We start from the raw sequence: 26,216 nt of genomic DNA on the forward strand, positions 1-26,216 counted from the left end.
CAGGCGGCAATACGAGCATTGCCCCTATACAAAACATTTTTCCCGGCATTATATTCGCTGGGTAAACAAAACATTTGGACTCAAGTCACAGAGGCCCTAATTCCTGCCTTGCCCAGGACCTCTTCGTGTCAAAGTCGGACTCCGGCTAGCTGCCATTTATTTTTCAAATCGCCAGTTACTGCGATATTATATAGGTCCATATTTTAAGAAATTGTAATTTTACATTATTTCAAGCGCAGGTCTCTCACTTCTTTCTTGATTAAAACTAACAAGTATCGGGGGACTACAATTGACTCTCTCCCTCTTTGGTTTCTTCTACATATAATTCTGAATGACAATCATTCTAAATATTTACCATTGTTTTATGAATATATCTGAAAGCTCGTTAGATTGCAATGAATTTCAACCCTTTCAGCTCAAACATATTAAAAGGAAAAAAATTCGGATGCAACCACGCTAATTAAACGTAAAAATACAATAAAAAATACTTTCAGAGATATGATTGATAATATAATTATATATCCTTAAGTAATACTATCAATATAGAGCGCAAAAAACCAACGATGTTCACTAAAAATACCCAGAAATTCATTGGTGTTTATTTCCGTGTATTTTTAACGAATATCGATGGTGTTTTGCGTTCTACATTGCTAAAAAGGTAATTTCATCATACTATTAATATACTACGATGCTTAACAATGAGTCGATTTCGAATTGAGTAAAATCACTCTTGAAAGGTCGTATGACAATGTATCGTTTTCTTTCAAGGAAAAACACTACATAAGTCACCGTGAAAAAAAAAATTTAAGTCAAAAAAGTAAATTTTAATAAATTTTCTACTAAACCGACACCATTGCGAGAAGAAATTTCTATCATCCGATGCTGAAGGAGCGTGTATCCCCCCCCCCCCATATTCTTCGCAATATCCGAACGAGAAACGATGCTTGTTTGCGGAGATAGTACCAAAATTTCCCTTTTATTCTTAGTCATAATCAGTGCGGTTACGGATAGCGCTCTCGATAAGCATTAATAGATAGTATAGGCACCGAAACCTAGGAGCTGAGGCCCTTTGCGCCCCCTCCCCCAATAAAATTTTTAAGGGGTACTGAACACCCCAACCCCCGAAATTAATTTCTAAAAATAAAATGCAATGCACGTTCTCTCTGTCCTGCGTACACGCTTGGCTCGTGTATACGGGACGACAAGCAACTTTATGCCTTTCCCACTCCCAGTGGCGTCGAGCCAGGGGTGCTCGAGCACCCACGGAAGTTTGTAGAATGGGTCCGAGCACCCACAGAATTGATTCAAAAATCGAAATTTCCTACATGAATCTCAAGACGGGCACCCACAGGTTCGAAACACTTCCGTCGCCCTGCCCCCTCCAATATTTTTTTTATGTCGGTGCCTCTGATAGATAGTACTGCCCAAGTGTTTTACATAAGTCATGAAAATCGGTCAATATAAGAGGATTTAGTAACATCAAAATTTTGATGAAAAAAAAAATACATTATTGTACTTACGGTGTGGATTCAACAAACATCTCTTCCGCATAACATTCATTTCTTTTCGGACACCATCGAAATTACATATAGAAACACAAACGCCCCAAGAGGCAAATTGTCCAACGAGGTGGCTGAAGCTGATATGCATGTTTGGACCATGAAATGGAGGTCCATCCTTCAGTGCCGTCTTAACGCATGGGCCTACCCGGGCCTCACAAAAGTGAGATTTGGTTGAAATTTTCTATAATTTACGTGGTAGGGCCTCAGAAAAACCACTTGTCCCGGGGGGCCATGGTGCTCTTAAGACGGCCCTGCCATCCGTTGTGTAACAAACACTTTAGGTATGTGACTTTTTTGCACGAAAATTCAAGACTGCTCATCTGCAATTCATAATTTGGTACTTCCACACGTTATCTTTGGGTTTAAGTAATTCAGGAACTTGAACGAATACATTACAAAAATTTTCTATTACGGCAGTTCCTCAAAGTGAGCGTCGGGGTTCCTAGTGAATGAACGCCAGGGTCTCTGCCACCGGACTTATCCCGTTGCCGAGATCTCTTCCAGCCCAGCTTCGTGGCAGAGTCTGGAACAAAGTGAGTGCACCTAACAGTCTGAGTGTGTAGCTAGTGTTGTGTATGATATTTCAGTGCTGCCATCTATACTTTAAATTGTGAGTGAAGTGTAATGATTGAATATTTGTAACGTTGTAGGCCTGTTGCTCTTTGTGATGAGACTTTCTAACTAGAAGATCAGCTCGCATTCGCGCCTTGAAGTTGGGAACCACAGAAAACCAACTTCAGCCGATCACCACTGTGGGGTTCGAACCCGGATCCTCGCATCACGAGTCCGTCACTATAACCACTCGACCACCACAGCGGCGGGGTTCCTAGTGGTGTCCTGACGAGCTGTTGACCATTGATGTTTGTGTCTGTTCCCAAGCGGTTCTTTTATTAAAAAAAAAAAACCAGAATGCAAAAAAGCCATAGCCGTAGGTGAATGAACAGGGATGCTAAAATCATGCCCCCACCTTGCCGCAGGGTCTCGAGGCTAGGCTCTTTGGTGGGCCACAATCTGTATTGAATTTATAAGGTGAAAAAAAAAATAATAACGAGAATCGTCTCGGGAACCTGAAACCAGAACACCGATACTGGCTGCACTTTTTTGGCGGGCGATAGCTCCAATAATGAATAGTCATTAGCAAAACCAGTCATTCCCAGATGGTGTTGAAATCTGCGACAGAAGGCTTTATTGATCAATTACAGCAGATGAAACAAGTACAACTACTGAGTGCAAATATTAGTTTTTTTTTTCGCCCATAGGCACGGATATTTACGAAGGCTTTCTTCGGAAAAGGATCCCAGTTTTCGAAAACTTATTTTTTCCTCTTGTCCTCCCATCGCCCCTCAATCGTGTCTGTAGCTAGTATCGCCCACTTTGGGAAACACTGCACTAGACCATAGTTTCCCAACCTTTGTCCCATCGCCCCCTTCTTCAGAAATTTTTTTCTCTTATCGCCCCCAACGCAATCTAACCCATAGGATCCTGTTATACCCGTTGCTTCTACCGCCCCCCTGGAACATTCCATCGCCCCCAAGGGGACGATGGAGTGATTCCACGTTGGGAATCACTGCACTAGACCATCGCCCCCTTCATCGAAATTTTTTTCCTCTCATCGCCCCCAACTGAAGTAAACCCATAGGATCCTATGTTAAATGAGTAGGTTCTATCGCCCCCTTGGACCATTCCATCGCCCACCAGGGGGCGATATTGCCCACTTTGGGGGAAACTGCACTAGACCAATCAAGGGACCTTTCGAAAGACGGTCACATATTCCTAGTCACATTTTTCTAGACGCTTGTTATTTGTTCTCTCGTCATGCTTACATTGCTTAGGTGTCCGTCTAGATCAGGCATCTTCAACCCGTTGCTCGCGAGCACTTGATCAACGTTTCATATAAACACCTTGAGCAAATTGCATTCAATTACTAAAATCATCCGGATTTCATGCATTCGTATGTCAAGCATGACGTAAGAGTGCTCTTCTTTTGATGATGGGTACAGGCAGTGCTCGCGACTGGAAAAAAGTTAAAGACCTCTGGTCTAGATCGCAAGCTTGTTACTAATTCCGTATTCCAATGGTTCTTTTGTCAGCTGCCTCCCTTGCGTAATTCATGGTTCATCGGCGGTTTCCCAAGAAGTTTGGCAGTTTTTTCACCATATAAAAGAACCACTTTAAAGCATAGGTTTTGTGCGCACAAATCCATATTTTGAGCTCACCACGACGCTCCTAGGAGCTCCGACGCACACTTTTGGAAGCACTGTGGTACTCCTTTAAATTCGGCCTAAAAGTTATGTCGCAACACAATTAATGGCGAACGAGTCCGATGTCGGTCTTCTCTTGAACTCTCTCGTTCTGTCGCATGTGTATACTGTACGATTTCGTCATTCGCTATAGCTACTCGGTAAAGATAGACGCGATGGAAATGAAAAAATAAAATGGATGATAATTTAAAAAAAATTCTTTCGCGGGGCAAAAAATTGGTGCCCTTTCACCTGTCCCCCACAAAGATGGAGCTGACAGGGCTGCAGCCCTAAGACACGGGACAATCATCATTATTTTCATGCTATAAATTTACTACAGAGCCCCCCCCCCCAGTGAAAACTGGCTTGGACCCGCCAAAAATCCAACAGACCTGCTTCATGATGTTGGGGGGGGGGGGGGGGGGAAAGAGAGATCATGTCCTTTCTACGGAGAACCAATATTGTTCCCAAGAGGACCCCCTTACTGCCGTGACCCCCCCCCCCAGGAATTATCACGTTATCCTGAGAACACTGCTTTATTAGGAGGAATATTGCAGATGTTGAAAGTTTTTTTTTTGCCCCACCCACATAAATCTGCCCCACACAATGCAGGGTGGCTACATATTAGTATTGTTCTTTTCTGTTGCTACTCACCCATCCATCCCTCCAGGGCAAAAAAAAGAATGAATAAAACCCTAGAGAGAAGAAATATTGAATGCCACCAGCTCTCCAAAGCTTAGATTTTAGGGGAAAAAAAACTATCTCTCTCTGGAGAATCAAAAAATCTGTGTCCATCACTCAAATTTTGTGACTTCCGTGACCTTTTTCTCATTCCGTGACTTTCCCGTGTTGGTAGACACCCTGTTAATTGATGCAATTTCAACAAAATATCCCAATATCAAAGTAATTCAAAATGCATCAAGGTGCAGGCATAAACGGGCTAATGGATACTGTGTTTTGTCTGTTTTTAATGATGAATTCTGAAATCTGTCCCAGTTTCTCAGGTACCTCATCTGGCCACCCTACCCATAATTGCCCCTGGACAATTGCATTGCCCCCAAGTTAATATTGCCCCTCAGGAAGACACTGTGATCTAGACAAACTCATTCAAGCAAAGCTGGAGACTGTTAGACAGCAACTTAATTACCAGGTGGCACAAGTCCTACAATTTTTTTAAAAATAAGAAATTAGTTGAGCAATTAAGTTCATTTGCGCAATACCCTTTATAAACAATTTCATTCCACATACTCAAAAGAATAGTTAAATACTTTAATGGACTATTAAAAAATTTTTGATTCAAAACTACTTGAAAAAAAATAATAATAATTGGAAATAAAAATTAGTTAAATAATATAGCGTCCAAAATAGGAATAATTTTGTTTGTTTTTTTACTTTAATATAACTTCTTACATTGGTTATAATTATGAAGTACATAAACAATTTGAAATATATAAAAAATGTTCATAGCTCCTTATGCAGTTTTTGCACGGATTGCAGCTCGTTTTCCCGTAACGGCTTGGAAACCAGATTTTATGCTGGCCACTGAGCATCTTGACCCACAGGTCTCACACTGTAGAAAAAACAGACGAGTATCTTTCTGTAGAATAGTATCAGGCGATCGACAGGTGTGACATGTAACATATTCCTCTGAAATATAGGAAATATATTTGCACATAACTGGTAGCATATTTAACGTAAATATATAGATTTTTCTCCCGGAGAAACTTGTTTATTGCATTTAAATTCCATGTTAAACCGAGCCTTTAATGAGAATAAACCAGTTTGTTACATAGAAATATGCACAAAAGAAAACCCCACAGAGAAACACTATTTTTGTAAATAAATTCAGAAAAGCGTTTTTGTTTCAATGCATAATTCTAAATTAGAATAACGTCCGATTCTGCATGTACTTTAACTAAATTTCCTAGCTTAATGAGAAATAAATTAATTCCCAGGATAGATTGTAATGATCTCTTGGGTATACGTGCTGATCACGTTATTAAAAAAAAGATAAAACCATACTCACTTATGTACCTACGAAGAACATTTTCAATTTGTTTTTGTTGGAACCTTCCTTTGATGATGAGCTGGTTATTAGCATCTACAGAACCACTGAAAATATTTACAAATCCCTTTGAGATAACAGTGAATTTACACACCAGCTGAAGGAAAGTTTTAAAACATACTCAAAACTCAAATTTTGTGAAAGCCTCCAGTGAAAACAAAAATAAGCTAAAAATTAATATATATATATATATAAATTATTTACTTTGAATCATACACAGGGTTCATACTCCTTTTCACTAATGAATTTGATAGTGTAATCTTTCAAAATTTTCAGGCAGTAATTTTTATTAAAATTTGACACTTCATTTATCAAAAAGGCAAAGGATGGAAATTCTGATAAGCATATAATTGTAGATTTATGTACGTATATTTTTTCCCCTCCAATTTCTTGGCTCTGAAGTTTGATACAAAAGTAGTCCTATCATTTAATAAAAGATTTTTGAACACACTGGTGCTTTCTACTTTTTTTCCCCTCAAAAGCTGATAGCAATAATTACAGGGTAACCAAGAATCTCTAGGGTGATTTCTAATTAAATTTTTTATACACCACACGATTTGACAGCTTCATAAGTTGTGTGGATAGCTTCCAACAAGCATATCCTAGTTGACTGAAACACCTGACTATAGAAGAAAAAAAACAGTAAAACATTTCATTGTCTTGAAAAACTATCCTTCCACTCTGTTTATTTTTGTTGAAAAATTTAAGAAGTAGAAGAAAAAAAACAGTAAAACATTTCATTGTCTTGAAAAACTATCCTTCCACCGTGTTTATTTTTGTTGAAAAATTTAGGATTTCACCATGGCCCCCACATGGGGGGGGGGGGGGCTGACAGGGCTCCAGCCCTGGGGCCCAGGGAAAGGTCTTTTTGATTTTTTTTCTTTCAGATATGTCCCATAAAAAGACAGGACTCTTTAATATCAATTTGTACTCATATATGGATGGATATCTTGAACTATGTACCTTCTATTCTCATTGAAATTTTTTTTAACCATGCACATGCACAAGTATAAAAAAAAAAAAACGAAGAAAAGAACATTGTACAAGGACAAAGACTCCACTCTCGGATGGCAGTCTTTCTCCTGGGGGGGGGTCGCCGCTGAAAAGCGCAGCCTACGGGGCCCCTGTTCCAGGATGTTAGGGGGGGGGGTTCATGTGCTTTATCGGCACCCAAAGGCAATTTCACTGTGGAATACGACGTCTGTTTACGCCAATTTTCATTCTATCTAGACATTATGGCCTTCTAGGAACTGAAAAACAGCAGGGGTCACGCGGTAGCCCTTAGGGCACACACAAAATTCTGGTGTCCTTGACGTCAGTAGCCATGACCATCACAATGCCTTTTCTTCCTTCCTATATAGTGAACTAATAGTGTGAAAAAAAAGACAAGAATGGTCCAGGCCCCAGGCCTGAAGCTTCACCAGCCCCACTCCCATGGGCGGGTTATGATACTGAGACAGCTTTGCTGCAAGGTTTTGTACAAAATACAGTGGATCCCGCACATAACGTTTTCCTCCTTAGTGCGACTCTCTGGTGCCAACTCTTTTATTACTGATACTCATCGAGATTTCTCGTTTAAAGCGTTTTCGCGAAAAAATTATTGTACGAAATGGCTGTAATGACGCATGTACTGAATCACGTGATTTCACTCAAGGCCCATCTAATAAAAACCTCAATCTCCCAGTCCGAACAAATCAAGGGGTTTTCCCCTTGCTTCTGAAAAAAAAAAAAAAAAAAAAGACTACATTCCACATCAGCCTTTTTTTATTCGCTGTACTGTCTTGAGGACACATCTCCCCTCAAAACTTCTATTCACAGACGACATTGTTGGATCGGTTGAACAGAAAAGTATTTACGGTTCGCGTCTACAAAAATACAGTTGTTCGAAATCTTTTAGTCAAATAGTTGAACAAGTTTACGTACATAAAGGATGAATTTTTTTCCCACGTGGATGAATCCTACGGTTCTAGCCCAAAAGAACGGTAAGCAAAGCTGAAAATGTGAATTTCTGTTAAATTTTTATTTTGAGCATCTCGGGTTAAGAGTTTGGCCCTGCCTCAAGGCCAGTTGTGATGTTTGTTGAATTGTGTTTCATAAAGTTAAAAACACTTATTTTTAATAGGGCATATCTACAAATTACAGAGTAACCTTGTTTATACGTCACTCAGTTATAAGTATGACGTTTAACTTTGGTAGCAATTGGTGACAATACATTTTAAACAACAATACAACAAATAAATTTTAATGTTAAAATATTTCATTCATTTATTTAACGTAAAACCTCAATTATTCGACATTTTCACTTCGACTCAAACTCTGAAACTTTTGAAAAAAGAAAAACGTAATTTATATCCATCAAATGCACACAAAATTTTTGTATGCAGTGAAAAAGCATTGCTGCAACAGTTCTTGCATAGTGCCACCGCAAAAGACATAAATTTTAGGGTGATTGATGACGTATACGAAAATTGCCAGTGAGATGGCTGATGACCATTTAGAGTGGACACTTTCTGAGAATACGTAGATGTGGGAGTCCCGAAGAAATGGGTTTCAATTGTTTTGATAGCCATATGACTTTTCAGAATTTTTTTCTCTCCCTATGTTTTCAACGTTATCCCGAGAGGGTGAGAAAGTCTACTGTAAGCATTTGGGGGGTACAGGTCTGCCGAAAATAGACAGATACGGTACACATGCACAGTAAGTTCTTTCGATCATTTCCTGTAGAACTTTCTTTTGATGTAGTGCTATGCTTGCTGACAGGGCCATCTTAAGAGCATCATGGGCCCCCAGGCCAATTGATTTTTCTAAGGCCCAACCTGGAGAATTCTCGAAAATTTCAATTGGTTCACATTTTTGTGAGGCCCCTCTTCTCTTGAGGCCTCCGGGCCATGCTCGGGTGGGGCCATGCATTCAGAAGGCATTGCTTGCTGACTGAGTCAAATCCACTGTTCGCAATGTCGGAAAAACAAAAAACGCTCTCTAAAAAAACTGGAAATTTTGGAAGAATTCAACAAGAATTTTAAATTGATAACGAAAGTTTATCTTGCAAATATGTTGAATATCGTTTCAACTTTTTGAAATGATTATAAAGCAGAGAAAAAAAACCAAAGAGCAAGCTCCTGATTGAAAATCATCTACTGTCAAAAAAAAAAAAAAGGCGAGAAGATTTTGTTGCAATTTTGTACCCAATGTCGTGCCGCAAAGGTATATATAATGTGCTAAATTTTATTTCTTTAAATGATTTGAAATGTGGTTTAATTTCCTCTCAAGTATGAAATGATATTTTTTAGAACAGAATTGGAATGATATTAAGCACATAAAATTTTAAAACATTTTATATGTATGGGGGGGGGGGGGAAGGGATAATTTTTTAAAAAGGTTCAGTTATTCACTTCGACTTACACATAAAACGTTTTGACTCTGCCTCTTGAACGTCGTATAAACGACTGTAACAGAATTGTCAAGTTGCTCAGTTGAATAGATGAAGTGAACATAAATATTTGAATTATTTCAGTTTATTTTACGTAGCTTATTTTTTATATTGCATGAAACAGAATGAAAATGGATAATTTTCATTTATTCATGTATCTGTTGAATTAATTACGTACAAAATAAAAAAAAAGTCTGGTTACTTACATTACGAATGCGAGTGGATGAAATTTCTGAATTAATGCAAAACTTGACATTGTTTTTTGCTTGACTAAAGCTTTAATGTTAGGTAAAATTTGTGTTGTTGCTATTCGTAAAATATCCTCCAAATACTGATCAGTCAGACGTGTTCTAGTTTTTGATTTTGTATTCTTCATTCAGTGGAAAGCCATCATCTTCGTATTTCCGTTTTTTTCGGCATCTGACTTTATCAATGTGATTACCCATCTTCTGACTGGTCATAGAGGGAGCACTATCTGTGGTTACGGCAGATATATTACCTATATTAACTCACATTTGGCCAACGTTTCTGCCAAACTTGAATATAAGTCAAACTTCACGCGGTATCCGTAAGGGAAACAACGCTAGCTAACTCCTCAACAATTTTGAAGTTTTTGTCAATACCACGAATGAAAATGGCTATTTGTGTTGCATCCATCGATTCATAAATAGCTACTGAGTAAAACAAAAATTTCTCACATTTGGATTTGAAGGTCTTGAATACATCTGTTGACAGATCCTCCACGCGTCTTGCTACTGTCACACCAGACCAACAGAATGTTCGAAACAGCTTCAGCCTGTGATGGGCAAAGTACATCAACTGCAGACTGAAGACATTCTTTAATGAATTCTCCATCAACGAAAGGTTTCCGACGTTTCACAATTTTTTCTGCTATTATATAACTAACACGAACACACAATTTTCAGACTGTTCATTTCTTCCGAAGAATAATGACTGCTGACAGTTCAGCTTCGATTTCAGTTCATGACTTTTGAAATGTCCCTCCCATCCAGAATATTTTGCACTATGCTTGGTATCGTAATGTCTCTTAATATTGTATTCTTTCATCATGGCTATGCTCTCATTGCAAATGAGACAAACTGCTTTAGCCTTGTGTTAGACAAAAAAATAAACGGATGACTACTTTTCTTGAAATCATCTTTTTCTTCAACTTTCCTTTTTTTTGCTATAACCGTTCGCCACATTTAAAGACGAAAAGGTTTCTGATCAAAGGTTTCGAAGACCAAAAACACAAGTAAACTAACTGTACCAATATTGTACAAATCTTCTTCCAACCAATTAAGATGCATACATCCATCTGCTCCTTTCCCAACCATGCACCCAAGAAATACGATACCATGGAAATTGTTCATTTCTGCTTTCTCCCACTTAAGGAGAATGGGATGTACTCTAAGTTATTTATGGTGAAGAAGTGTATGGTGTGGTGAAACTAAATACTGTACACTGATCAGCCTGTCCTTGTCATAAGTCTATATGGAGCTGGGTGACTTTTTTTGTCAAAATCTTTGTTTTACCCTATTTTTGAATGATATTGTGTCAATTGATCAAAATGTTTTGGCGGGCCACCAAAATATCGATGGCCATGGGTTGAAGACCTCTAAGGCTGCACACATAGTGGTACGGAGAGCAAAGCAACAATGAGAGAAGAGATCAGAGCTGTGAAATCAAACACACTGATTCCAATGCGCCTGCATATAGCGGCGCGCGAGACATATATTCAGCTTCGGACGAACTGAGAGCTATGGAGTGTTGCTGTTTTGACATCCAGGTGACAGCTCCTCCTGACATCATGAATGCATATCCAGATATGAACTTTCTGATGTCCAAACAATTTCCCCAATCTGCATCAGCATATGCAGAAAGCTCAGAGTGATCATTTTCATGGAGCTGTAAGCTCGTCAGAAGAGCTTATAGTGAACAAATCTTCCGCACATTTCCTATAGAAGGGAGCCAGATATCCGTAAGACAACAAGTAAAATAATAACTTAATAAACTTTAGGTTTATTAAGTTAATTTTAGGGAGCGTTGTGGAGTGAAAGAAGATGAAGTGTAGAGGATTGAAAAAGGATGTTGAGATGGTTTGGATATATAGAGAAGATGAACGAAAGGAGATCGATGAAACAAGTATGCAAGACAAGTGTGGGTGGGAGAGTTGGAAGGGGTCAACCTCAGTGAACGTACCTCAATCAGATCTAGGACGTTTTTAGCAAAGGCCAGCTGAGGAGTACCTTAATAACAATGTAAATCCCTATATAGTTAAAGTTTGAAAAATTTGGCTCTCAAAAAAAAATTTGAATCGTTGGACTGTTGATATTTGGCTCTGTTGACTAATGAGTTTGCTGACCACTACCCTGGGGATATGAACCATGGCTCGACATCCAAAAATGCGAAGATTCAATATGTTAGGTTTTCGTCCGGACCACAGTTCTTGGGGAGTGCGATATTTCAGAGCTTGTGTCTAGGACATCGGTTGCGAATGTAGGTAGCTGTCAAGACAGCCTTGGCCCAAAACACAATGTCCAAATTAGAGTTGAAAAGCATAGCACGAGCAGCTTCCATCGAAGTGCGGTTCAGCTACTCCATTCTGCTCGGGTGTATGTGGCACAGTTTGCTGATGCTATATCCCAGCATCTTTCAGAAAATTTTCCATTTTTTCCAGAGACATATTCTCCACCATAGTCAAAACGTAAGGCTTTGATTTTTCTTTCCATCTGATTTTCTAAAAAATGTCTTGAATTCAACAAATTTTTTAAAAACTTGATCTTTAGACTTCAGGAAGTATACAAAGCATTTGCAGGAGAAATCATGTAAGAAAATAACAAGCTCCACCTTTTGATGAGATTTGCATGGGGCCACAGAGATCTGAGTGAACAAGTTCCAGAAGATTTCCTGCACGTGTCTTGCTTGACTTTGGAAAGGATTGGTGGTGTAATTTTGCACGAACACAAACATCACAATCCTCAAAATCAGATTTTAAATCACATTTGAAATAAAGTGGTTTTTGCAGCTCTCTTAAGGAACAAAAATTAACGTGACCCAGTCTCCTGTGCCATATCTGACAGGTGTCTTGCTTAATTGAAGTGGTACAAACAAAGTTTGTTTCATTATTAAGATGATACAGTCCATTCAACTCTGTTGCAGTTGCCAAAACAGATGAGCTGTCAACCATGGGTTTCCCTTTTAGTATCGTGCAACCAGTCTCATCGAAGATGACTGATAGCTTAGGCTGACTGTGTACAAATTTTTTTTTTTCAAACCGAGCTCAACTTCGGTCTATTGCCATAGGCAATTTACTACCTAGTGAGTTGTGCCGGAAGTGTAAGTGCGTGTACCTAACAGTCTGAGTGAGTATCTAGTTTTGTGTATGATTTTTCAGTGCTGCCATCTATACCTCAGAAGTGAAGTGAGTGATGCGTAGTGACTGAATATTTGTACTGTTTGTAGGACTGTTGCTCTCTGCGGCGAGACTTTGTGTACAAGTTTGCTAACACTTAACAAATTCAGAGCGAGCGTAGGCACAGACTTGACATCTTTAGCATGTAGTGTTTTTGAAGAGCTGAGCACTATGGCTATGTCCTTGTGCCCTGTGACTGCCAATTTTTCGCCATTGGCTAGACGGACCGCTTCTTCGGATGATATATCGTGTGAAATTGGCAATGAACAACTTAGATGAGTTGATGCACCAGAGTCTATGAACCATTCATGTTTGTCAGAGAAAACTGCAGCAGAAAAGATGGAAGAAACAGTTGCACTAGAAGCAATTTCTTTTTCGGAGCAAACTGCATTAGCAGAACACTTTTACTTTCAAGTTTCTGGTGATTTTTCCTTTTTGGTTTCGAGCAGGTCGTAGACTTGTGTCCGCGCTCATTGCAATTAAAACAACGGATTCCTTTTGTAGCACTGGGAGGTTGCTTTTTCGCGAAAAACACAGAATGCGATGGCGGTCTCGGAACTTCAGTTGCATCTTCCAGCAGCAGGCTTTTCACGAATGAAGTCGTGATTTCTTGTCCAGATCCGCGAATACCCAGGACGAGAGGCTTGTAATAGTCTGGTAATTTGGCGAGAATGAAACCACAGATGATGTGGTCGCCCAATGGCTTGCCAACGTTTTCGAGTTGTTCCGCGACGATTGTGAATTTATTCAAGTATTCGTCTACTGTACAGCAATCATGAAAACAAATATCCAGAAGACTCTGATGTAGGCCTACCACACGAACAATACCTTTATCTTCGAAGGTGTCATTGAGCAAGTCCCATGCTTCTTTGGCAGTTTCACATTTCTGCGTGATCGTTGCGGTCGCAGACTTGAGACACAAGTTGATTTTTGCTAGGGCTCGGCGATCCAATGCATTGTATTGTGCCGGGAACCGGACCAGTTGACAACTCCACAAACCACAGTCAATGAGGAAATTTTTCATGGTGAATTTCCAATCTGTGAAATTTTTCGGGCTTACAAGATGTTTCGATTCCGGCAACGTGCCCACAGCGAAACTGGTGGTCACAGTCCTGATAGTCGTTGACATCGAAACTCTGTGTTTCTAATTCCTGCCTCAAGGCTTCATATTCTTCAGCTGTCGCCATGTTGGAGAAAAAATAATAATTAGCACGAGAAAGATAATTAAAAAAACATCGGAACTCGCGAATTTGTAGTCACAAAAAAACTTACGCGCGGGCTCCATAACCTGTTACGATGAGTCTGTGGATCAATTAAGATATAGTTTTATTAGAGAAACATTACTTCAAACTACACGACGATGATGGTTACAAGAGGAATGGGGACATAAACAGTACACCGATCAGGGAATAGCAACATATGTTACACGTGCTGCCATCTATCAGGTATTATTTACACTGACACTCACAATGCTCTTAAAAAAAAAAATATTTTCTATTCAAATTAGTCTGTAATTCCCAAAGTGATTTTACTATGCTCAAATTACTGTAGAAAAATTTAATTATACTCTTCATAGAATTTAAATTGAATAAGACTGTTAGAACATGCCAATTTTTACATCATGCATTTTATAATGTTAAAGAAATGTATAGGGAATGTAAGTTTAAATTTCATGATAGAAAATTAAGTATAAGTGCAACTGCCCACACATTAACACCTTCATGTACAAACTTTGACAACAAATTTTGACGACGTGCAGTTGACCTATCAGAGATAAATCTAAAAAGTGGTATCATTATTTACACATGGGGAAGTGAAAGAAAAAAGATGAGAAAAACTGGTTTTCTGTTCTTTCTCTCTCAGCTACCCTCTCTCCTTATGTACACTATTTCTTTTTAATCATCAAACCATAGCAACAGAGAAAAGATACAGAGACAATGAGGTGAAGGAAAAGAAAAAAAACAACATTCTTTTACAGGTTTATCAATAAAGAGACCCGAATGAATGGGGAAAGAGCCCGAATTCTATGAGTACATACACACATACATACATATACATACAGAGGGACAAAATATCTCTTTCGTGATCTAGGGGTTAAGCCAATTTAAAATAATAACTGTTATAAAATTCTATAGAATACACTAATTACCTAGTTCCTAATTCAGCTAGTAAAAATGCTTGAAGATGTTTTGGCTGCCTATGTACCCTAAAAAAGTTGAATAGAACAAAATTATATCATTAAACATACTTCATAATTTATCTACCTCACACACACATTTGTTATTTTTTCTCTTTTTATTGCTTGTTTTGTACTTGAACATTTATTTCCCATTGTCATACTGGTTGTACCATGATCTACAGCTCCATGTATTGCATAGGGAGATGTTTTTTTTGTGACAATAATATATAGTCTCCCTTACGCCAGAGACATGAATGTGCAAATTTTCACTTTTTGGGTTTACCAGCTGGTTCGTAACTTATTTTTCTATCTAAATTTTGCCAGAAATGTGTATCCCTTATTGAAAAACATATTACAAAACATTTTAGGATAATGACATGCATAGAGTAACATAGGTAGAGTAAACATTCAAAAGTCAGCTCCAGATTTTCCAAAATTCGCACATTCATGTTTCTGGCATAAGGGGAGGACAATACATACTCTTCTCTCTCATGCAGGGTACCTTTCTTCATACGGAAAGGCAAATTTTGGGACTTTTTCTTATCTGATAAAATTCATTCAGTTAAGCACTTACATAGCTGCCAACTTTTGAAAATGAAAATTCGGGAGATTTTCGCGCAAACCCGTATTTTATGCTAAAACCACTCCCTAATAAATACAATAGCGATTTTTCCAAATAAAATAGGGATTTTCCAAACATAAAAGTTAAAGCGTAGGGAATAAAATCCCTACTCAAAAACTGAAGTCAAATTAAAATAGGGATTTTACACACATGGAAGTTAAACCCTCGGGAATAAAATTCCTACGCAAAAAACAAGTGAAATCGGAGGCCAAAACTTCAATGACGTAAAAATAAATATTGTGTTCAATCAGAAACGCTGGGAACAAACATTCTGCGCGAATGACCCCAAAAACCTCGGAAGATGAAGGAAAACACCGTCAATTTTTGAAGAACACTGACTTTTTGTGACACTTGCTTGATGTTTTTTTTCACTTCACGACTGATGATGGCAGTCTTTCCATGACCGATGTTTATGTCCGTAACACAAATTGTACGAAAAGGAAAAGTCGGCCCTCTTCTGGAACGTTTGATGAAAGGAAATTCATCGGAATAAGTATCTTTAAAATTGATTAAATATGTTTTTGCTTATCATTATTCATGTTTTGTTATATCGCACGTACGTAACTTCAACAAAAGAAATTTTGACCATATGCGCGTCACTATAATCTTCGATTATTATCCAGGACTATTGGCTGCTAAGCCATTTCCCTGCACGATAAGACAAACAACTTTCTTGTTACCATCAGAGGGTTTGTAAAACTTCCTTAAAAAGGGAATTTCCCCATTTACGACATGTGACGTCATTTCGAAAGGGAAAAAAAAGAGGCTTCATGCCCCACAAGAAATTCCTTAGGAATTGTTTTCATAAGCGGGGATTTTTTTTAATGAAGCAGGGAATTTTTAGGGACAATTAGGGATTTTTGTGATTTTCGTAAAAACTCAGGAGATTTAAGAACTTTTCGGGAGATCGAGCGATGAAGCTAAAATTCGGGAGACTTGGCAGCTATGCACTTATGATAGAAATTTATTTTCTAAAATTGCCTGTTTTCAAATACAAAAAATAATGAATGAAATGAATTCTGCTGAACACACAAAATTCCATCGCAAAGAACACACAAAATTTTCTCCCCTTAAACGGCTATGTCCAGATTATTTCTTTTTTTACTTTAGAGATATTAACAGAGAAATTGAGGGGAAAAAAAGATTTCCTGTATATACAAAAGATTTCCTGGACTTGTATATGTCTATAGAAACTAATGCATATTTGAAAAAAAAATAATTATTTTTTGTATTTGAAAACAGGCAAGTTTAGAAAATAAATTTCTGGCATAAGTGCTTAACTGAATGAATTTTTTTTAAATTGAGTTTTGAGTCTCATGCCTTCAGAAAAATAACTGCATTTACAAAAGAAAACAAACATATTTCAATTAATCAAAATGTTCAATTGGGAACACTGTTCATTAAAAAGGTTGATTTGTAATTTTGTTCATTTGTGAAGTACAGGTTATTTGATGCACTTCAGTGCTAACTAATTGGAACCTAGTTTATTTTAGATTCTGGACAGATTTTTCTTCTATGGCTGAGAGGTTGATGCTCTAACCACTCAGTGGAGGCGGGCGGGGAACATTTTGTGATAGATAAGTGCTGGTGCAGTCAACATGGCACTACCGATCTTTTAAAAGTAGAAGCAGTACCCTAACCAGAAAAGACTAATGGGGACTGAGCTGGTTTTGAACCGACAAAATTTCTGCATTCTTTTGCACATAAGATGATGCTACCATCTATTTTTTAAATTAATAAAAAAAACTGGCAATGGATAAATATATATCTTGTGGCAGGATTCCAGCTGGCTTTACTTTAATCATAGTAATTTGACCAATCAGACGGAAAAATTTGTTGCCAAATGAAGAAAAAAAGTTGGCCAAATTGAAGCACCATTACAAACTAATGTGTTAGTAATCTAATGAATCAGATCTTTTATTTACACATTAAGTGAAAAATTTCTCATGATTGTGGCATAATGGTGCCACAGTAACGAGCCCTAGTTGTGGGTTGATTGCTCACTTCAACTTCTTTTGGAAACAGGAATTGGTTCATATTTACACCCAGAAGTTGCAAAGTCACAGAAAACCAACTTCAGTGAACCACGAATCCAGGCTTCCATGTAGTACAAGACCTCGATATAACCAAGACTAGAGCTAGTGGGGAGGGGGTCTAAAGAGGCAACTCTGTGACATGGCCCTGTACAAAATGCAATAGGTAAAGAATCCCTGTTACAGACAGTTTAAAAAAAATCACACCAATCAACTTTTTTTTTCTCTTTTCAATTTTAAAATGAAATAAAGCTAAAATAACTGCTTGAAAAATCATAAATATCAAAAATTGGCTTCTTTAGTTGCATGTACTCACATCTTACAAATTTCTAAAAAGTTTGCAAACGATGTTTTCTTCGTTCCGACACGTAATACTTGAGGCGGTCTCATTACAAACCTTCGCTTTTCACCAGCCACCATATCAGGATTTTTCTCCCTCATAATGTTGAAAACACGAGAAAGAAGCTGCAATCAAGAATACAGTCAACAAAATTAATTTAATATGAAATAAAAAGACATATGATGTATTTAATAAACTGTATATGATGTATTTAATAAACTGGTGATAAAAAAAAGAAACCTTTCAAATAGAAGTGGACAATAATTTTCTGAGATTATTGACTTCTACATACGAGGGTCACGCACAAGACATAGATTATTATTTCTAGCAATTTTTCTTCCCAGCTAATATATACAAGGTGCATAGGAAAGTGTCTTTGCTGCAAATTATAGGCAAACCATTGATCCTAAAGGAATACTTCCAATTAGAAAAAGTGTCCAAATAATATGTAGACTTTTTCAGATACATCATTTGTGCAGTGCAAGGAGTTATATACTTGTTAAAAAAAAAAAAAAAATTATTTGGTCACGCTGTCCTGAAAAACCCAATTAGAAAGTTGTTGCCTTGTCTCTTCTACGGACAACGGAAAAAATTCCACGTATATATATATATATTTTGAATTCCACATTTCTAAGGGCAATATTCACCAAGATTTTTGAATTCAATTATCTCAGTGAATTTCTATTTAGAAACATTTTTTTAAATTTTTTGCTGACCTCAGGAAAGACAAGGCAACAACTTTTTAATTAGGATTTTTAGGACCATGTGATCAATTATAAAGTTAACTTTTTTTATTTTCATAACTAACTGCAATGTGAATGACGTATCTGAAATCTACATGTTATTTGGATACTTTTGCTAATTGGAAGTATGCTTCTAGGATCAATGGTTTGCCACTAATATTAGGCAAAAGGGCGTTCCTTTACACCCTGTATACATACATGAAAATACAAAATTATTCACTGGAACTATCTATAAAACAATTCATATGTACATTTGAATTTTTTAAAGAAAATCTAACTCACTTCATCATATGTATAATCCCTATCTGTTCCAACCCAAGTACTAGGTCCTATGGTGGTTTTAGTGTCAATATCTTCTTCTGTTATAAGCAAAGGAAAAAAATTGAGCATGAATGAAAGATTAATGAAAAACTAAGAAATATACCTTTGGAAATATGGTTTAAAAACAAATATTTTTGCAAAAACCCCATAATCAGATTTTGGAATGAACAGGGATTGCAAGTTTAAGGTTGTTTGTACCGGGGTTGATAAAATAAAAAATCTGTTGTTTTTTTTATTATTTAAATCAATTTTTTTTAATATTGTTTCCCTAAAATTTAAATAATAAATTTTAAATTTAAATATTTTGTCTAAATAGAATTGAACAATATTAAAATAATCCTAAAGATAAGTATATTTTTTAAGAATAAAAATCAGACCAACACAATTTTTTAGACAATATTAAACTTGATAAATAAAATAAATGCATAGTCATGCATGGAACCAAAATGCATTTTATTCCATGTATGACTCTGCACTATTTTATTAATTATTATGTATAATTTTTGCTAATATTGTTATAAAATTTCTGTTAATTTTATCCTTTATCAAGTCCAGGGTAAATAAAAATTATTTTTTTCCAAAAAATCAAATAAATTTAATTTTTTTAAATTTAAATTCAATATTTAGTCATTTTAATTAAAAATTTGAAATGCTGACTTATTAGGGGTATTAAATAGTTTTCATAACAGTTATAGTTCTCACATTTTGACTTATAAGACAATATTAAGATCTAAAAAAAATCTCATTAGCATACTAAATATTCCATTTATCATACCAATGGTATCTAAGAACAAATCATTCTATGTTTAAAACAATATCGAAAATTGCGCTTGATAAAAAAAGAAATCTAAAAGCACATATTATATATGCAACTGACATTCATTAATTTAATAAATTTAAATATTCTGGAGTAATATTTTTTTATAAAAATATCACTGCAAAACCATGAACTTTTCTTTTCTTTGAAAAAGAACCACCTTGAATGTACAGAATTTCTTATTATGAGCTGTGAAAAATTTCTCTATGTTATAGCATAATCAAAAAAGCATGGGGGATTAGAATTGGGGAAAATCAACTTTTTATTATGACTTTTGAAATTTATTTACAATTTACTTTTGAAAAGAAGCATATCATGTTTCCCAATTGTGACAGTCATTCCTATAGATAAGTGGGAATCTTGTCTACACAGTTAACACTCTCTTTTAACACACACAACTTCACTTTCTCTATGGGAAAGAAACTTCTTGGAAGAGTTTGGAAGATTGTAGAGAAAGAGATTTCTAATCTTCTGAGAAAAACTGGATTAATTCTAGCGCAACCCCACTTATCACCTAAAAACAAATATCTTTATCACATTTCAGGGCTCCTACCTGAAAAATTAGAAAAAGTAAAATGAGGAAGGGTACCCACCCCCCTAGACAACATAATCATAGCGTAATTTAAAAGAAAAACCCTAAGAAAATTATTTTGAAAAATTTCAAAATTATTTTTTTAAAGCACTATTTCAGTATCCCGTAAGATTGACTCAAGCCAACCAAAGCAAAATGACTTGGTGACCAAAATTATTACATTTTTTTTTTTTTGGAATCCTCCTCTCACACACATGGTCTGATATAAATAAGTCAAGGTAGACCAGATGGTTTTACCACATTGTCCATCCCTTTTTTAAAAGGATTTGTTTAAATTTTAGAGCTAAATGCCAGTGTAATCATTTTTGACAAATGAAGCACTTTCATTTCTATCTCTTTGCTGAGCATGGTAAATATTGTTTATGCCTCTGCGCACGAGCCCTAAAAATACAGAAGACAATTGAACGCTATTGGGTATTATCAGTCACAAAACCTAGAATAGGCCTATGTATCCAAATGCTTTATTATGCAAACTATTGTTTCGCCTATACAGAAAACGGGGTTCGTAAATATGATATTTTTGAAAATATCAGATATTTTGATATATATCCAATATTTTCGATGAAAGGCTCAACCTACTGTTTATTATAAAAGTTTTAAGCATGATATAAATTAAAAAGGAGAACATTTTACTTAACATGAACACTTCTTTTGCTGTTTATTAATAAAACTATATATTTTAAAAGTTATCGCTAAGTCTCGCATCTGATAGTTTCATATGTGATTCATGCATATCTGATAGTTTCATATGCGATTCATGCATATCTGATATTTTCATATGTATATCTGATATTTTTGATATATATAATATATATTATGAGAATGGTTTGATATTTTTAATTTTCATTTCACAAAGGTTTAATATTTTAATTTGAGAAGTGTTTGATATTTTAATTTGAGAAGTGTTTGATATTTTAATTTGAGAAGTGTTTGATATTTTAATTTGAGAAGTGTTTGATATTTTAATTTGAGAAGTGTTTGATATTTTAATTTGAGAAGTGTTTGATATTTTAATTTGAGAAGTGTTTGATATTTTCATTTCGAATATCAAATCATTCTCAACTGAAAATATCAAACCACTTTCAAATGAAAATATGAGACAAAATATGAAACTGTTCTGAAATGAAAATATCAATGCATTCTCAAATGAAAATATCAAACCATTCCTGAGTGAATATATCAAACCATTCCTGAGTGAATATATCAAACCCTTCTCAAATGAAAATATCAAAACATTCTCAAATGAAAATATCAAAACATTCTCAAATGAAAATATAAAATCTTTGAAAATAGATGAAAATATTGAACCAATATTGAAATATTGAACAATCAAATGAAAATATTGAACCCCTTTTAGCTGAAAATATCAAATCATTCTCAAATGAGAATATGTGACTGAAAATATCAATGCATTCGCAACTGAAAATATCAAACCATTCGAGATTGAATACATCTATTTTTAAACAAATCTATTTATTTAATGATTAACCAATTTCTGATTGAAAAATTCAAAGAATTTATACGTAAATTCATTGATATTTAAATCATGAAAATATCATACAATTATACACATATTAATACATTTAATGTGCATTTTTGACTGAAAATATTGAAAATATCAGATATGATATTTTGAAAATAAATATTGCGATATAAATCTACAAATCCTGACAGAAAATTTGCACCATAATTTTGAATGATGAATGTTAGGTACTGTCCAAGACCATGAAAAGTAGTAAATACAAAATTATTATTTTTCAACCCGGCAAAAGTTTTTAATCACTACTCTACTTGTTGAAACCACAAACTAAGCAAAAGAAAAGTTAATAAACCAAATGGTCCACATACACCCCCAAAGACTTGAAAAATGATACAATTTCTGCTTTGGCAGAATCATTAATTGCAATCTACTACATTTGTATTACTCGGCATTATATCCACGATTCCCTCCTCAATTAAAACAAATTTTGTTGATAGGATTTTATCTGGTAAAAAGGTAGGGAAAATGGGACAAAAACTAGAAAGGAGGACATTTTACCAAAAAGTAGAACGAGTGGAGCCCTGCATTTATTTAGATATTAATTAATGTGTAAATAATTAAAATATGAATCTTATTAACTCTTATTCACATTCATAAAAGTTAATAAAATCGTGTTATTCAACACTGCCTGAAACAAATATCAGAAGTATTCTATTTAAATAATTGATTTAAAAAAAAAGTGATTTAAATCAGGATTTAAGTCCAGGATGATTTAAATCAGGATTTAAATCCAGCTGATTTCAATCGAGCTACCCTGGTTTGTACTGATTGACATTAAACCTACAAGTCCACGCATGGGCAGGAGGGGGGACTTACCAAACCTTGGTTCATCGTCATCTTCCTCTAAAGCACCTATATCAGTCTCTAATTCATCAATGTTTATTTTCTTCTTTTTCTTTTTTTTCTTCGGCAAGCTAAATGCTAAATCATCATCTAAATTCAGAGAATCATCCCCATCACCAGCATCAAAATTTACTCCTGCATCATCCTTAGAATCTGCATCCTTTAAAACATATAGGTATATTATAAAAACGAGATATTTAAAGCTCAGACAAATCAAAATTAAATTTTTTTTCTCAGACAAATTAAATAAAACAAAAGTTTCATATTTTAAAAAGTGGGTGTGATGAGGATCTCCCAAAAAATATTTATTAGATGGCCTATGTTTGATTGAAACATGAAGTGTGTTAATTGCTCATTGCTTTGGCCTTTTTCTTTTTTTAAAAATGGCAAAAAAAATAAATAAATAAATAAAATAAATAATAATAATAATAAAAAAACTGCTGACCACTGTTGAATAATACCTATTCACTGTAAATAACTTTACCCCTTTTCAAACTCTTCACAATTTCCTCCCACAAAAAATACATTCTTTAACAATAATTCTTTGAAATACTCAGTGGCACTCTCAGACAACACGTTTTCATGAATGCATTCTACTTCCCATTAGGAAAATATTTTTAAAATGCACTATATATACCCATATTTTTAGTTAGACAGTGTGCTTGTGAAATTTGAAAATCTTTCATCACGTTTCTGAGAAGATGAAACAAAAAAAAAAAGTTTAATGTAGTGACAGAGGCTTTCGCGACTGACTTCTAATTAAAAACAAGGATTTACTGGGTGTTCCACCTGCAGTTGTGGGGACATCTTTCGATTTGAAATGCAGATGAGCTGTCCTTCTTAGGCCTATCAAATTTTTTGGTTTTGCTAGCTGTAATTTGCAGTGATTGGCTGAGTACTGTCTTGTGATTGGTGGATCTTGTGTTTTGGGTTATTTTCAGAGAGAATTTCTGCATCTTTAGGAACCAGGCTGGATTTGTCATTAAATTTTGCTCTTTTTGGTTAAAATTGTTTTTACATCTAAAAATCACTATAGCTTCTCTTTACAAATGGGGATAGTGAACATTAGATGAAATCAACCTGGTCTTTTCAAAGTGTAATTCGTGTCTGGTAGTTAAGACATGTACAGCCATGGCCCAAAAATATGATTCAGATAAACCCAATTTGGTTCAAAATCCTTTCACATGCAGAAATTCTCTCTGAAAAGACGCAAAAGATAATATCTATGAGTCACATGACAGAACTTGCTCGCAATGGAATCTCAAATGAGCATCAGGCATCCTGCCAATCAGAGCAAACTACAGCTATCAGAGTTGAAAAAATTGATAAGGAGGACAGCTCATCAAAATTTTTTTGGCAGTGTAACTTTCAGCTCTAAAGATGGCTATCATAGTTGTGAGTAAAACATTAGAAATAAACAGAAAACCATGACCAAAACACTTGGCGAGTTCTTGTTTTCAAAAGGTTTAATCTACAGCTAACAACTACATATCACTGTTGCTTATACTACCAAAAAAAAAACTTCATACATATGTTAACCATACATTTATGAGACAATGTATATAAAACACTTTTTTTGCTCATGGGTGCGTTTCTTTATTTAAATATGTGCAAGGTGTGAAATAACTCATCTTTCTTATAACCTGACTGAAACATTATAGAAACTATCATGACCATTTTTCCTCCTGAAAAATATTATTCATTTACACAATATTGTTCTACATTTTGCAAAAATGCAACATTCCCAGGTAAACTGACAATAGCGGAGGGGTGTTTGTTCCAGTTAACCATAGTATGCAGAAAGAAACTAAATTTAAAACTGCCAATACAAACAAGCAAAGGTTTTAATTTTTGGGAAAGGTCAAGTATATTAGAGAAATATATTGGCTGAGATAAAATGCCAGAAGTATCAAAGTTTAGATGAGCATGGAGAATTTTATATAGCATAGTTAATTGGGAAATAAGACAGTGAATAATAAGAGGCTGAAGATTAAGTTCACATTTAAGTTCAGAAACAGACACAAAGTAAAGCCAACAGTCATGGATTAAAGCAGGTCGATTTATTTTGGATTGATTCTAGCTTGTCTATATTATTTGAGGTGTAGGGAGGTCCCAGATTTTGCATACATAAGCGAGTTTGACTCATGAAAACTGTTTTTGAAATATTGAATGGCATTTGAGATAATGAGTACATTCAGAGATGGAAATCAGATTGTGTTCGAGATGTTCTTGATCGGATTTGTGATTCATGGTACGGTAAATTATGCAACCATCAGTAAAAAATCTAGTTATGCAGTTGAGGGTTTCTGGGAGATCATTAATGTATATTACGTAAGAATAATAGTAGGGAAAGGACCGATCCCCTAGGAGTACCAGAATTTACGGTGCCAGATGAAAAGTTATGATTTTTGAAATGAACAAATTTTTTACTTATTTGAGCAATTGAATGTTTAAGCCAAGAGTAGAAAGTTTAAGGAGTAATTGGGGAGTGATTAGGGAAAAATTTATCATATGCTTTTGAGAAATCTAAGAAAATAATAAATATCAGTTTGTAAATTTTTATCTATGGCTACCAAGAGGTCATGGATGAAAAACAACTGAGTGGATGTAGAAATTGATAGCCCAAAGCCGTGTTGATCAAGGAAGAAAATGTTTATGAAGTCTAACTGGGTACAGATTTTCTTTGTTATGATGATATGCTCGAAGATCTTACAGCAGAATGAGGTGATTGCAATAGGTCTGAAATTGAGGGGATCCAAAAGGGGATATTAAATATTATCATAATTAGATATGGGAGAAATATTCAGCTATTATTCACTATTCAGTAATTTTGCCAAATATCTGTGTAAATCTGAGCACAACAAACTAATTTTAAAAAATTAAATTAATTTTTTGCATAAATTAAAAATTTATACTGATTATATTTTATTGTGTGGTGTGTCTCTTTCTGTGAAAGAGTTTGTCAGGGTGAATTTCTAAGAAAAGTAAAACATGAATCTTAAAATAGAATTGTACTGCAATAATGTGGAAATGAGCCAGAATATTCAGCATTCAGCCAAAACATTAGCAGAATATTCGGTATTCGGCCAAATCACTATTCATCTCATCCCTAATCATGATATCATATGAAATATAGAAAAGAACAGAATACTCTATAAGTCCTCCCAAAACATAATGGCTGGAAGCAGACCCATGTTTAGTGTTTATGTCCCTATGCACAGTTATATATTTTATGCCGACCCTCTGCAGAACCAAACTTTTTCTTTTTCAAATGTTGCCAAAAATTTGCCACTTTGTGCAGTTTCTACATGTATAAATATGGTCATAGTTGCATGAATGATCAAAGTACAGCCACAAGACCACAGTTAAACAATGACAAAAAATATGATTAACAGAATTAAGTACTTAGTGCCATATTTGATTACTTCCTCCATTTGGAGTCTATGCAATGAAGGATCAAATTATTTTGTAAAA

The 26,216-nt window shown here is 35.4% G+C and overlaps 1 protein-coding gene across 1 annotated transcript in view; it reads right to left on the reverse strand.

The window, feature by feature from the left end:
* Positions 1-5,173: 5,173 nt before the first annotated feature.
* LOC149073062 (eukaryotic translation initiation factor 2 subunit 2-like) overlaps positions 5,174-26,216 on the reverse strand; it is a 30,370-nt gene continuing 9,327 nt past the window's right edge. Inside the window, exons 4-9 of the mRNA XM_089246120.1 lie at positions 22,716-22,902; positions 18,912-18,988; positions 17,863-18,011; positions 14,862-14,918; positions 5,829-5,914; positions 5,174-5,449 (exon numbers count right to left, since the gene is read on the reverse strand). Of these exons, the coding sequence (XP_089102246.1) occupies positions 5,274-5,449; positions 5,829-5,914; positions 14,862-14,918; positions 17,863-18,011; positions 18,912-18,988; positions 22,716-22,902 (732 nt within the window). The 3' untranslated portion in view covers positions 5,174-5,273. The remainder of the gene's footprint in view (positions 5,450-5,828; positions 5,915-14,861; positions 14,919-17,862; positions 18,012-18,911; positions 18,989-22,715; positions 22,903-26,216) is intronic.

This window comes from Pholcus phalangioides, unplaced genomic scaffold, assembly GCF_987345545.1.
Source record: "Pholcus phalangioides strain wild (caught in Gottingen) unplaced genomic scaffold, Ppha-v1.0 ptg000017l_1, whole genome shotgun sequence".
NCBI classification, from domain to species: domain Eukaryota; kingdom Metazoa; phylum Arthropoda; class Arachnida; order Araneae; family Pholcidae; genus Pholcus; species Pholcus phalangioides.